The 15,362-nt window shown below is 35.7% G+C and overlaps 1 protein-coding gene across 3 annotated transcripts in view; it reads left to right on the plus strand.

The window, feature by feature from the left end:
• The first annotated feature begins 228 nt into the window (after nt 1–228).
• TASP1 (taspase 1) overlaps nt 229–15,362 on the plus strand; it is a 277,878-nt gene continuing 262,744 nt past the window's right edge. Inside the window, exons 1-4 of one of the 3 annotated variants that reach the window (XM_020986166.2) lie at nt 229–351; nt 8,497–8,715; nt 11,743–11,810; nt 13,485–13,553. In XM_020986166.2, coding sequence (XP_020841825.1) covers nt 8,571–8,715; nt 11,743–11,810; nt 13,485–13,553 — 282 coding nt within the window. In that variant the 5' untranslated portion in view covers nt 229–351; nt 8,497–8,570. The remainder of the gene's footprint in view (nt 352–8,496; nt 8,716–11,742; nt 11,811–13,484; nt 13,554–15,362) is intronic. The other 2 variants (XM_078149716.1, XM_020986172.2) reach the window with 2 other exon arrangements.

The raw sequence follows: 15,362 nt of genomic DNA on the forward strand, positions 1-15,362 counted from the left end.
TGCGCAATGAGGTCAAGAGAACTCGGGAAGCCGAGCTCCCCTCTTCCTGCGGGGAATGCAGGGAATTAGAGCCACTTCGGGATCCTCCCCTCCACCAGCGACCCCCACGCGCGCACGCTCCTGGAGGAAGCGCTGAGAGTCAGGCGCGAGCGCCAGAGCCCCCGTACCTGCGAGCTTAGACCAGGTGAGGGAGGAGGCAGGAGCGCAGGCACCGCGCCCGAGGCGCCCGCTTCCTGCCACGTGACTGCCCCCGCGCCCAATAGGAAAGAGTTACATCCTTCGACGCGGTTTCCTCACCCTGGCAACGGGCGAGTGACTGGTTCCGGTGCTGCGAGGGCTCTGCCGCTGCGGGTGAGTCCTTCTCCCCTTCGCGCCGCTTCCCCCGCTCCCGCCTTCGTCCCGTGTTGGAGGGAGCCGGGTCGTCTCTCTGGCTCTGGCGGGAGAGATGGAGGGACCCCTCCTCCTCAGCTCCCCCAAGGAGCGGGCCCCTGGAGGGGCCGGAGGGAGGGAGAGCGGCCTCGGTTAGTTGGACCCTGTCCCTTTCCCGCCCCTTCCCGGCAACATTTACCTCTGTCGGGACTTCGGGGAGCTCTAGACCTCCCTCCAGCCCCGGGAACCGAGAGGAGCCCTTCCCTGTCATCCCTGTCCTGCTCTCCCACCTCTCTCCTAGCCCATGCCCCCCCCCTCTTCCCGCGCTCTTTTCCTCCACTTTCTTCAGATTCAACTCAGGTGTCACCACCTACCTGCAGGAGGAGTTTCCGAGGCCCCACCCCGTAGTTATTCTGTCTCTCCCTGTCTGTCTCTTTTTCTCTTTGTCTTTCTCTGTCTCTCTCTCTTTTTGTCTCTTTCTGTCTCTGCCTCTGTCTCCTGTTTATCTCTCTGTCTCCTCTCAATCACTCTTTTCCTTCTCCCCCCTCTCCTTTTTTCTCTTTCTCCCTTCTTCCCTCTCCCATTTTTCTCTGCTCCTTCGCTCCCCTCTCTTGTCTTTTCCCTTTTCTACCAAAATTACTTTGTATTTACTTAGCAATTTACATGTATCCACTGCAGTTTGGTGCAGGGGAAAGAGCCCTGGCTCTGGAGTGGAGTTCATTTAATTTTGGTGATTACTACTTGTGGTGACCTTTGCACTGTCCTCAGGCCTGAGTTTCTTATCCGTAAAATGAGGAGAAAATGGTAGAGTCCTTGAGATAGGGAGGTGTAGTGGCAGAAACGATTTTGTTCTTCATTTTTGTGTTTCTGGTGCCTTGAACTGTGCTCTTCCCAAGTATGTATTTAATAAAACATTTAAATTGAATTATTCCCTTCCTCCTTGCTTATTTCCTTTTTTGGCCTCAAGGGTATATATATATAGAGGTGAATATCTATCTGTCTTTACATTTATTTAGCCCTAATCTTGTTCAGAGCATTTGTGCCCAGTATTTTATTTTGGCTTAAGACAGTCCCTGCCCTAAAGAAACTCACAATCGAATGGAGAAGTTGTTCAGTAGTTTTTCTGTAGTGTCCAACTCCTGGAGACCACATCTGAGTTTTGCTAAAGATACTGGAGTGGTTTGCCATTTCCTTCTCCTGCTCATTTTACAGATGAGGAAACTGAGGCACACTACAGTTGAGTGATTTGCTCATACAGCTAGGAAGTGTTTGAGGCCAAATGAGTCTCCCTGATTCCAAGCCCAGTACTCTATCCACTGTGCCACATAACTGCCCCAGAATGGGGAAGACAACACATAAAAAAATATTAAAATTCAATTTATTTTCAGTTTTGTGTTTTCATATTCTCAACTCTGAGCATAATACCTTGCTCAATGAAGTGATTAATAAATGTTGAATTAAATTTAATAGCCCTCAAAGAATAGCTAAGATGTGGATATTGTGCTGAGATGAGGGGGTGGTAGTGGACAAAAGTACAAGGTATTTTTATAACAGTGGGTAATATAGCTTTGCAGAAGTGTAACTACAACTTTAATTGAGAAGCTGCTTACAAATGGTAGCCAGGGAGGGAGCAGATATTGTATTAAAGTTCTTTAAATGGCAGACTTAGAATTTTTATTCATTAAAGAGTGTGGTACCATTGACGATTTTTTAAAAAAGAGAATCAAAGTGACCTTTTAGGGAGATTAGAATAAGAGGCAAGATAGCATATTGGATGTAGCCGGCTACCCTTGAAGTCAAAGACTTATGTTCAAGTTTTATCTCAGATAGTCTGTGACCATGAATGAATCACTTAACCCTGTAATGCCCCCAAAGTACTCTCAAACATAATTTTCAGATGGTTGTTGATCCTCATTGGTGGAGGAAATTTTCATACTGGGAGTTTACTACACTGATGAAATTATGGGTCTAGACTAGAGAAAAAAAATCTGGTGAAAACGATGAGTTCTTCAGACTTACTGGCTTCTTTTGTAAGGGGAGCAGCAAAGGGAAAATTAAGTATTAATGATCTAAGAAAGTGTTCAAATGTGGCATGCTTTGGGTGTCCATTAAGTAGTAATGATGATGGCAGCAGATCAGTCTTTTCAGAGTCAACAAGTCGTGGAATTTTAAGAGGTGGAAGGTTCCATAGAGATTATCTAGTTCAGCCCCTCGTAAAAAAGGAGAGAAAACTGAGGCCTGGTTTTTCACCCTGTCACAGAATAAAACCTAGTTCTTCTGATTCTTAGTACCTTGCAAGTTCCACACTATTGTCATACTTTTAACAAGACTTCTCTTTTAGAAGAAGTCTGCTTCCTGAGAAGCAAGGTAACAAAGTAGAAAAAACACTGGACTTTGGGAGTCAGGAGAGGCCAGAGTTCAGATTCCGAGTTTGACATTTACTTGCATTATCACCTTGAGAGAGTCACTTAACTTTTCTGAGTATTGGTTTCCTCATCTCTACAAGTGGGAAAATTATATTTGTATTATCTACTTTGAGGGTTGTTGTAAAGAATGTTCTTTGTTAACCTCAAAGTGCTGTGTAAATATGATTTAGTATTATTACTTAGAGGGCAAGGTGATGAAGTAGAGAGAGCACTAGGCCTGGAGTAGGCAAGACCTAAATTCAAATGTGACCTCAGATACTAGCTGTGTGACCCTGGGCAAATCACTGTCTGCCTCAGTTTCCTCAACTATAAAATGAGTATCATAATAGCACCTGTCTCCCAGGATCAAATGAGATGATACTTGTAAAGTACTTGGCATCAGGACATAGATGATAAATAAGTATTCCCCCCCCTTAAGGATATTTTCAGTAAGATAATAATAATAGAATTATTAGGTAGTGGAAAATGTAATGGTAAATCCAATTTTATAAGCAGCTAGGTGACACAGTAGGTGGAATGAAGATGATCTGAGTTCAAATCCAGTCTCCTGTGCTATCTATATGATTCTTGGCAAGTTACTTGGACTTTTATGTTCCTTAGTTTCCACAATAGGGATAATAATAGCACCTACCTCATGGGATAGTTGTGAAGATCAAATGAGTTAACATGTGTTGAATGCTTAGCACAATGCTTAGCATATAGTAGGCACTTAATAAATGGCTTGTTCCCTTTCCTTCTACCCTAGACCAGTGATCTCTGCTCATTGGATTTAGATTTTAAATAGCTGAGGTCCAATATATTAAAATGATATTTCTATAAATTTTCACTAAAGTAAATGGATATATATATATATATATATATATATATATATATATATAGCTGTAATGTATGTGATCAAATATACTTCTGCCATAGCTTCCTTATGTCTAGTGTTGTAAGGAAGGAAAAAAGGGTTTATTAAATATCTGGTATATGTCAGGTTATTTTATAAATAATTATTTCATTTGATCCTCACAACAACCATGGGAGTTAGATGTTATTATGATCCCCATTTTATGATTGAGGAAACTGAGGCATTCAGAGGTCACTTGACTTGGCCAGTATTAATACAACTAAGCTTCTTCAGTCACATTTCAACTCAAGTCTTCCTGACTTAAGATCAGTGCTCTATCTATTGAGCCACCTAGTGGCCTCTTATAACATGTTTTCAGTTGATGGGGATATAAGTTGTCCCTATATGACCTTAACACCTTGGTCACCTTGAAAATTCCATTTTACAGAAGTGATTTATTTTTTTCTTTTTAATATCTTCATATATTTTTATTAATTTAATTAAATATTTCCCAATTACATGTAAATTTTTTAAACATTCATTTAAAAATTTTTAAGTTCAAAATTTTCTCCCTTCTGCCCCTCCCTCACCCCTTTAGAAGGCAAGCAATATGTTATAAATTATATATATGAAGTCATGTTAACATTTCCTTATTAGTCATATTGCAAAAGAAAACACACACAGAACAAGAAAAATAAGGAAAGTAAGAAAAGTATTCTTCCATCTGCATTCAGACTACAACACTTCTTTCTCAGGAGGTAGATAGCATTTTTTATCATGAGTCCTTTGGAATTATATTGGATTGTACTATTGCTGAGAACAGCTAAATCATTCACAGCTGATCATCCTTCACTATTACTGTTATTGTGTTACAATGTCCTCCTGGTTCTGGTCATTTCACTTTTCATCAGTTTATGTAAGTCTTTCCAGCTTTTCCTGAAATTATCCTGCTTATCATTTCTTATAGCACAATAGTATTCCATCACAATTATATACCACATTGCCTAGCCAAAAACCAAAACAAAACAATTATATACCACCACTTGTTCATCCATTCCCCAACTGATGAACATCCTCTCAATTTCCAGTTCTTTGCCACCACAAAAAAAGCTGCTATAAATATTTTTGTACAAATAGATCCTTTTCCCTTTAAAAAAAAGCACTTTGGAATACAGACCTAATAGTAGTATTGCTGGAGCAAAGAGTATGCACAATTTTATAGCCCTTTGGGCATAGTTCTAAATTGTTCCCTAGAATGGTTGGACCAGTTCACTACTCCACCAACAATGCATTAATGTCCCATTTTTTCCATATCCCTTCCAGCATTTGTCATTTTTCTTTATTGTCATGTTAGCTAATTCAATAGATATGAGGTGGTGTATCAGAGCTGTTTTAATTTGCATTTCTCAAAACAAGAGTGATTTAGAGCATTTTTTCATGTAACTATTGATAGCTTTGATTTCTTCTGAAAACTACCTGTTCATATCTCTAGAGAATGGCTTTCTCTCTTTTTTTTTTGTGAGGCAATCAGGGTCAAATGACTTGCCCAGGGTCACACAGCCAGTAAATGTCAAGTGTCTGAGACTGGATTTGAACTCAGGTCCTTCTGACTCCCAAGGCCAGAGCTTTATCCATTGGGCCACCTAGCTGCCCCTGGCTTTCATTTTTATAAATTTGGTTCATTTCTTTATGTATTTGAGAAATGAGGACTTTATCAAATGAATTGATATGTACACATACATGCAAACCCTTAATTTCATGTAATCAAAATTATCCATTTTATTTCCCATGATCCTCTCAACTCTTGTTTGGTAATCATCTCTTCCCTTAACCATAGAAGTGACAGGCACATTTTCTCAGGCTCCCCTAATGTACTTCTGATAGCAGTTTACTTAAATAAGAAGAAATCCATATAAGCCAAAGTTTTATTTACGCATGAAATTCTTTGAGTTTAAGTTATGTAGGGAAAGGCTAGTACTCCAATGTAAACCAATACTGTATGGTGTATTTTTTTGTAAACTAAGTCTTAAGAGCAGCCACATCGTACCAAATTGCACACATTTAGGTCATTTAATAAAAAGGCAGAAAAGAAGTGAATCGTTAGGAACCAAAAACTTTTAAGGATGGATAAGCTTCCATTTGTTCTTCAAAATTTTGAGGAGTTTTTACTCTTTGACATTGTGTACCAAAAGTTTTCTGAATCCTCTGGGTGTGTTTTGTCTTCTCATTGTCTCTTGGTTTACCTATTTTCCTTTGATCTTGACATATCAATTTGATTGGTGGCAGATGAACTTTTTGATTCTCTTCCTGACTATTTTGTACTAGTATACTTTAGAATGTTCTAAATGCTATGGTTCCTGATTGCCTGCATTTTGCCTTTCCCAAACTTAGGTATTAACCTTTTATAAACTTTTAGAAACAATTCTATTTAGAAACTTCTGAATGTGCCAGTATGCTCCTTTTCTCTTCCCATCTGGATGTAGGAAAGCACAGTTTCATGTTTAGAGAGATTACTTTAGAATTCTGCATATAATATATACCTAGCGTTATGTCCCATTTTTAAAAAATGTAGTATTTTAATGGACCCTTTATAAAAGCTAATTTTGGTTTGAAAATTGCTTTACTTCTAATGTTAAATGTTTTATTTTATTTCAAATGACTGTTCACGACTTTTTATTGACCAGCTTGGAATAAATGCTTGTATTAAAATTGTTTTAAAGTATTAGTTGAAATTAATAGTTGTTTTTGAATGAATGTGGGTATTTACTGACTGTTGTTACTGGTCTATTAGTTCTTTGGGCTGAGAATCTGGAAAGTGGCATTTATGACTTTGAACACCATGAAATATAAGATATTATTTGATAAGGGCTGAGTTGCCTTTGAAAATTAGCATATTAATTCCTTTTCCGCTATTCAAGGGCAGGGTGGAGGTGAGAGGGAGGAAGAACAAGAGAAATAATTGATAAGTTAAGAATATTTTTCTAATTGAAAAATTTAGAGTAGTCATTTCCTTCTTGATAGTATGATGCCTCTGGTAATAAGTATTTAGTAACTTGAAGAGTTATAATTTTTCAATATGTGAAGATAGCTGTCATGTTCCCCTAAGCCTTCTCTTTCTCAGCCTAAAAATCTGTGGGTTCTCTAGCATCGTAAAGAACGAATTTGTTGCTCTTCAGCATACTGTTGAAGTTGCCCTTTTTTGTATACTATCCAGATTATCAATACTGTTTTCTTACTAAGCTATGGTATCTAAAATGGAACACAATACTCTAGAATAGTGAGACCATGATTTCAATTCAGCAAGTTAAGGTTATACTGAGTGTCAATCCATGTGCTTGATTCAAGGAATAGAGAGACAAATGAACAGTCGAAGGAGTTGGTGGGGGGATGGGTAAATATAAAATACAAGGAAAATACAAAATAATTTCAGAGAGTGGGGGGCTGCACTAACAAATGGGGTGTTATGAAAGGGCTGGATTATTTTAGATATATATGGTACTTGAGTCGAACTTTCAGTGGAGCTGGATTCAATAAGTAAGATGTGAGGAGGGAGAGAATTCCAGGTATGTGAGACAGCTTGTGCAAAAGCATTGAAATGTCACATACCAGGAACAGCAAATAGACTCATTTGGCTAGAGAATAAAAGATATGGGAGGGAAATACTATGAAAGAATTCTAACCATGTAGGGTGGAGCCAGATTGTGAAGATTTTAAAATGCCAAATGGGAGTTTCTAAAATATTTCAAATATGAGTCAATCAAGAGACATTGAGTAAAGGCAATAAAGAGAAATTCTCTGAGTAGGGAAGTGACATGGTCTGGACTATACTTTAGAGATATTAATTTGGCAGCTAGAAGTATTGGAAAGGAGAAAGATTTGAGGCTTCGAGACCAATTAAAATCTGTTGTAATAGTTCAGGTGATAGGTAAAAAGTGATTTGAGGATGAAATAAGATGGAGATTCAGTGGAGCTGTCTGCATAGAGATGATCAAATACATGGGAGTTGATGAAATCTCCTAGAATGAGAATTTGCCAGGACAGATTATTGTATTGTTCTTAGATGTTGCAGCATGTTGTCATAAAAAGATTTGGACTTAAGACACTACTTTGTGGTCTTAGACAAAACTTCAATCAGCCTCAGTTCCTTATCTGTAAAGTGAGGGAGTTGGACTGAATGACCTCTAAGTACCCTTCCAGTGCTAAATATTTGATCATTTCTTTCTTTGTAACATCTCTTACATATGCTTCCTTCTCTCCTTGGATACTGCAACTGCCATGATTTCAACTACTGAAGTAGTCTGCTGGTTGGTCTGCCTGATCAGATCTCTCTCCACTCCAATACATTCTTTGTTTAGCTGGCAAACTGATTGCCCTACAGTGAAAGTCTGACCACACCACCCTGCTCCTGCATTCATAAACTAGTGGCTCTCTGTTACCTACTAAGATGGTACCTATGTGAATGATGAGGTGGAGGACTTGTGCAAGAGATGTTGTGGATATAAATATTAAAGGTATAGAAAAATATTGAGCCAAAATATTGAGAGAACATAACAATTAGCCTATATTCCTCTTCTCCCTTCCATATGAAATCTTTAAGAAAAGTGATATTAAAGTTAAGTTTGATATAATAGAGTACAACGTTGTAAGGTAGATGAAAAATCTGCGGTATTACAAGATCACATTTTTTGGGTGTGTGGCAACCTCCATACTTAATTTTCTTTTTTATTTCTAGAGACTAGCAAATATTTGCAAGGAAAGATATAAATAATGATTCCAACTCTAAAATAGATTTTTGTACAAAATTATCTTTACATGATTTAATGTCTTTGGTGGTAGAAATCTATAACATGTGTGTTGGTTTTCCTTTAGGGTGATTCCTCTTCCAAGTTTACTTTTCATTGGAAATATGCAATTTTTTCAATAGAAGATGATACTTGTGGAGAATGATCATGGAGAAGGGGATGAGTTCAGCAGAAAGTCTACCTTCCAAATCACCTCAGGTTATGGCTGTTAAGGTAACAGCCAAAGAGCATGAAACAAAACTAGCCCATAAAGAGAAGCGTGTAGGATTTGTGTTGGTGCATGCAGGTAAGACATAAAAATGAGTTTGGAAGATATATATAATGTTGAATTATGACATGTCTGGAAGTAAACTAATAAATGAATTTTACATATAGTGGTGAGAGCTGCTGAACAGGAATTTCATGGAACGACTAAGTTTGGAATAGTGCATTTTAAAAATATTTAACTTAGAATGTTTTATGAGGCAGTCTATAGAAAATACAGGGTATTGGTTTTTTTTTTTTATTTTTGCATGCCATGGACAAATTCTGTAATCTTGGTGAGACAAAGAAACCAAGCTAGAAAGAAGGAATTTTCAAAATCATCTTGACCAGCTTATTTTTTTGTAGACTAGGGAAGTAGAAAACCAGTGAAGTGAATTGTCCAAAGTCTGGTTAGTAATAGAACCTGATTAGAGTCAGGTTAGAATTCCTAGTCTAGTGTGTCTTCCCCCCCCCCCCATATTGTACTTTCACTCCTCTTGTTTTGAAATGAGTTTGATGGGTACAGAGAAAATACAGACTACAGAGCACATTAGTCTAAGCAGTGCAAAAAATCTAGCTTTATTTTCTGGACATATTCACCATGAATTGGTTGCTACTCTTTGCTGGGGTCTGGGTGTGGAGCTGAGGCATTTTGAGGAGTTAAGTGCCTATAATGCATGGTGACTTATTTGGGTTGCCCTCTAGTCTAACTGGGACACAGGATAGCTAACTCCTCATTAGGTTAGATTAGATAGCTAATCAAATACTTAATTAAAACTATCTGGTGCTTCAAGTGCTGAATAATAGCAGGGCCCTCCTTGTACCACCCAAAGATCACTACACCTATACAGTAATCAATGTTAGATTTCCACATGGAGACAAAGTCTAGCTGATAGCTTTCCTGCCTTTGAAAGAGGCTATCCACTATTCTTCTAGTTTAGTAATGGTATATTATACTGTGTGTTTATCTGCTGTGGTTTGGGAATTCATTATTATGTTGACTACTTTTGCTTTACTAAATTCATAGTTGTATATCTATGATCTTGTGGAGAAGGATAAAAGACAGCTGTTGTCATCTGGCCTTTTTGTTTGATAGCTTACTTAGTCTTTAAATTGGATTTAGGTTGGGCTCCTGACCCCACCTTTCTAATAAGACTGCTCTTTCAAAGGTTTTCAATAGGTAGCCTTGTATCTGTTTTGATTCTCAATGACTTTTTTTTTTGCATCATTTGACACTGTTGATCATCTCCTCTTGCATACTCTCCTCTTATTTTGATTTTCACAGTACTCCTCTCTACTGGTGTACTTACTGTCTTTCTTCCTTGATTTCCTTCATTGATTTGTAATCTTCTACGAGACCCCTCTGTTTCACTGTCCATTAAGGCTCTGTCTAGGGTCTTTTCTTCTTTTCCTACATTCTTTTTCTTTAATGCAAAGGGTTAAATGATTATAAGGCTTACAGATTTATAGTTATAGCCTCCATCTCTGACTTGCTACTTCTAAATATGTTTTGACATCCCCACATGGATGTTTCCCTGGCATCTTAAACTCAGTATATATAGACTTGAACTCATCGTCTTAATCCTAAACAGACTTCTTTTGACTTTCTTATTTCTGTTGATATTTCCATACTCCCAGTCATGCAGGTTCCAAACCTCTGGGTCACATCAGGCTCTTCCTTATGCCTTGTCTTTCACATCTCATCAGTTGCCTGGTTTTGTAGATTTTGCCTTCTTAATCCCTTAATCACTTTACTTTCTTAATCCCATCTCTTGTTGTCTTCTTACTAGTTCAGATTTTTCTCATATCTCCTCTAGATTATTCTAACCTTAACTAGTCTCCCTACCTCTAGACTCCTCACAACCTTTCAAAATAAGTTTTCTAATGCATAAGTCTAACCATTTCAGGTCTATTCAAAAATCTTCAGGGGTTCCCTGTTACATATGGGGGAAAAAAGTGAACTTCTTTGCTTCTCAATATGACTATGACATATTTTCAGCCCCATTTCACATTACTTTCCTACATAAATGTTGCAGCCAAAATGATCTACTATCCATTCCTTGGTCTTGTCCTGCTATTTCCTGTTGCTATGTGTTTGTGAAGGCCATTCTCACTGCCTGGAATAAATTCCCTCTTCAGCCCCTTCTTGGTTGCATTTTTTCTCTAACTTCCATGGTATCTTCCTTTATCCTACCTTGCCCCATCAAAGTGATTTCTTCTTTCTCAAATTTTCCTAGAGTATTTTGTATCTCTTCTTTAACCCAATCATACTTTACATTGTGTTTGTATTATACTTATGTGTGTATATACTGTACCTTTCTCTCTCTCTCTCTACCCCATTAGTGAGTAAGCTACTTGAAGCCTAGGACTATATAATTTTTCATTTTTTAAAAAATCCCCAGTACCTAGCACGTTTCTTTGCACACATTGGGCACTTAATAAATGTTTGTTAACATGATTTGAATTGAGGTTGGGTTCTGGTATACTGCAAGTACTGGGGAGGCAACTAAGTGGAAGGAAGACTGGGTTTGCAGTCAGGTGACCTGGGTTGAAACTGTAGCTCTAACATCTACCAATTGTGTGAGCACTTTATTTTTCTGAGCATAGTTTCATTATTTGTAAAATGGGCAAAATGATATATTTACTTCTCAGACCTGTTTCAAGGAAAATACTTTGTAAATCTTAGGATAGGGCAGGGATGGGATATTTGATTTCATTGGTTTAGGAAGTTTCTTCCGTCAAAGGAGATTGTCTTGTCTGCAGCTTATGGGCTCTTGAACACTGAGAAGTTAAGTGACTTGACCAGGGTCACACAGCTGGTCTGTCAGAGGTAGGGCTTGAATGTGTATCTTCCTGACTCAAAGGTCAGCTCTCTATCTACCATGCCATGATTCCTCTCTGGAGAGATATTAATAGGAGCTAATGTTCAAAGCTTTATTCATATTGTTTATTTTTCTGTAATTGTTACTGAAAGGTCACAGGGAAATCATTAATTTTGAAAGGCCCATTTATACATTTTAAACATCTGATATTTTAATGATAGAGTATTGATTAGTTTTCTCCCCTATAGGTGCAGGTTATCATTCTGAATCCAAAGCTAAGGAGTATAAACATGTGTGCAAAAGAGCCTGTCAAAAGGTATGAATAAATTTTAAATTCTAAGTATTAAACCTTTTCTGTTTCATATACAGCTAAGTTGTTTCCCTTGAATTTAATTTACTAGGGTCATATTTGTGAAACATTTTGGGTTTGTTCCATAAAGTTGTTTTGCTCATATTTGTGGGATTTTATTTCAAATACTAGTTCTTTTACCCCCAGATTAAAGTATGCGTTTTTGGAATTGATTTATTGCTTTAGGCTCCCTCCTCACTTCTTGTACATAAGTAGGCACACATAATCTTCTGTAATACTCTGGAAAAGCATGAAGCTCTACAAAAGTGGTAGGGAAAGAAGTTCCAAAACATTTACTCTGTTTCCCTGAAGGGTATTACCACAAAGAAAAAAAGAATTAAAATAGGTGCAAATGTTTGTGAAATTACTGTGTATTTTTCCTTATGTTTCTATCACTTAGGTTGTATCATAGCAACCTCATTGTCATTCATGGTTGTTTTAGCTATTCACTCTGCCTCAGTTGTGATTTTTCCTTTAGTTTTTGAGGTTTTGCTGTTTTTTTCTAAATATAAATTGTTGAATGTTTAACATGGGGGATTGGATCATATTAGAAGAAGCATTGGATTTGTTTTTATTTTGATCTTGACCCTCTTCTATTTTTGCAAGCAAATCTCCCAATAGTTTTTATGCAAATGAATGTTAATTAGATATGCTAAATTAAATAAATATAGGTCTCCTGGTCCTGTCTCATTTATACAGACTGAAATAGTCATGATAGTGTATTAAAGACAGATATCTTTTGCTATGATTGAAATCCAGTATGTAAATTTTGGATACAATAACTACTATTGATTTTATTCTTTTTTTTTTATAGGGAGTATGTGAAATAGTAAAGATGAAGGTGGGGAGTTGTAACTTTTTGTAATGCTACTAAAACTATCTTATACTTTTAACTCATGTCTTAGAAATCAGCATGTATTTGTTATCTGAGTCATATTCTACTTTGAGGGAAATATAGACTTCAGAAATGCACAATATATGTAGATTTTATGTTCACTTTTAGAGAAGTGTACAACTGTAGAATTTTCTAGCTGGAAGACACCTTACAGGATACTCTAATCCAACCTTTTCATTTTACAGCTAAGTTCAATTGCAAAATTGCCCTTGATTAGAGAGACATTTATTATAATTCTTATTTTTATAACATACCATGCTCACATTTTAAAAATAGTTATATTTCATTCAAATGGATTGTCCATGTTCTTTATTATCTGAAGATATAGTAGCAATAAAAAGTTCTGGCACCCTAATTTTTACCTATAAATCTCAGGGTTAAAAATGTTTTCAAATTTAAATAGAGCTACTAAATGTGGGATAGAAACATCACGTTAGATATTTTATGATTTTATATTGACTCAACTTATATTGATTCAACTTCATCATGTGCAATATGATGTAATGGAAAGTAAACTGAAGTGGGATTCAGAGGGATTGAATTGGGTTTTGATTGGAATTGAATCTCAACTCCACCTAGCTGTGTGACCTTGGTCTCACAGTTTAATCATCTGTAAAATGAAGATTAGACTAGATGATTTCTGAGGGCCCATCCAGCTCTTAAATCTACAAATCTAAATCTTAAGAAAGTGTGTTGATGTCCTTAAGTCAGTTTTTAAATGAAATTGTCACTTACTTTTTCTGCAGGCCATTGAACAACTACAGGCTGGTGCCCTTGCAACAGATGCAGTGACTGCAGCTCTAGTTGAACTAGAGGTATTTCTTAACTTCTTTAAGATATTTATGTTTTATTATTTCCGTTCTGTATTGCTAAATGACGTACAGTTATTGTTAGTACCTTACATAAATAGCTCTTGCCATCAACCTCAAAAGCAAATCTTTATGAAACATGCTGGAATGCATGATGTCAGCAGATTTGTTTCACTGAGTTTTCTTGTTTTTAAAAGAATTATTTTTAAAAATTAAGAATCTCAATAAATATAAAAAATGAAAATTTAAAATTTAATAAAACCCCAAATAAACCCATTATATCTGACCTGTTTACATTTTGATGAAACAAAAAGAAAACTTTAACAAATAATAATATAACTTATTTGCTCGATGTTCTCTCCTTTTTTCCCCCTCGAATTGTATAATTAATAAAGTTTTGGTGGTATTTTAAAAAAAATAATCAGTCAGTGTTTCTGGTTTTTCCATAACAAATAATACTACTTTTTGGTTTTATATACTTTTTTTAGTCATATTAAGAAAAAATCCTATTTTTATGCTTTTCACTGTTTTAAACATAACTGGTTGTTATATTTCTGTTCAAGGCTTTTTTTGTAATATACTTAAAATTTCTATTGTGAATATTTATTACATTTTAGTAATATCTAATTATATTTGCATTCCTGATATACATGTATGTACATATACATATGAATCCTGCTTTGTTATGATGAATACGTATCTTTTATGAAGTTAATTTTCCAATATTTTATTCAGTACTTTCCATTGAGAATCATTATATTGACTGATAGTTTTCTTTGTTTTTTGTCAGGATTGGAGATCAAAACCACATTTGCTCATAAAAGAATTGGACAGTATACTCTATTTAGAAACAGTCAATTTTACATATGTGTGTGTGTGTGTGTGTGTATATTTAATATATATACACACACATATATATCTATATATATCTATATCATTCGTTCTTTGAAAATTTAAAAGAATTTACTTGTGAATTCATCTCATCCTAGTCCAATACTTTGGTTGTATCTCATTATGTTTATTTGATTTCTCCATCTGTAATTGGATTTATACTTCTTTATTTCATGTTTTGGATATTTTTATATATTTTTGTAGAGTGTATTCAATTTCTTAAATTATAGCCAATATGTAGTAGTCTGGTGACTTTTACAGTTTTGCACTTGTCATCTTCCCTTTCTCATTGCATTTTTTGCCACTTTGAATTTCCTCCTGAGCTTTGGGGATTCAATTTACAAGCTATTAATCTGTGTTCTGATTTTTCTAAAACAGTCTTTGGTTTTCATTTATTCATTCTTTTTTCATTTTTATGAATTTCTGTTTTCATTGTTATGATCTATCACCTCTTTGGTGCATTATTTTATTTTCTAATTTTTTAAAATGCAAACTTGATTAAGTTTCTCTTTTTCTCTCTTATTAATGTAGGTATTTAGTGCTCTGAATTTGTTTTTAAGTACTGCTTTGGTTATAGCCTATACATTTTGTTATAGGACTTTTGCATTATTATCTTTGAGGTTTTCCTTGTTTTTCTTAATATTTCTTTCTAGATTTTATAATCCAGGTATTTCAGTCAATAATTTTAAAATTTCCACATATGCCCATATTTTTACCAAATTATTGTTTAGATTTCCTGTGATTCAGAAATAAAGTATTCAAATGCTTTCTCTTTTAAGGATTCTCTGTTCAAGAATATTATCAATTTTTATGTGTGTTCTTTGTATACATGTAAAAATATATATTAGATATTTTGTATTATCTATCTAATCCAGCTTATTCAGTACTATTCATATCAATGGTTTTTTAAAATCTTTTTTATTT

Source organism: Phascolarctos cinereus, unplaced genomic scaffold, assembly GCF_003287225.1.
Source record: "Phascolarctos cinereus isolate Bilbo 61053 unplaced genomic scaffold, phaCin_HiC Scaffold_2;HRSCAF=192, whole genome shotgun sequence".
NCBI lineage: Eukaryota > Metazoa > Chordata > Mammalia > Diprotodontia > Phascolarctidae > Phascolarctos > Phascolarctos cinereus.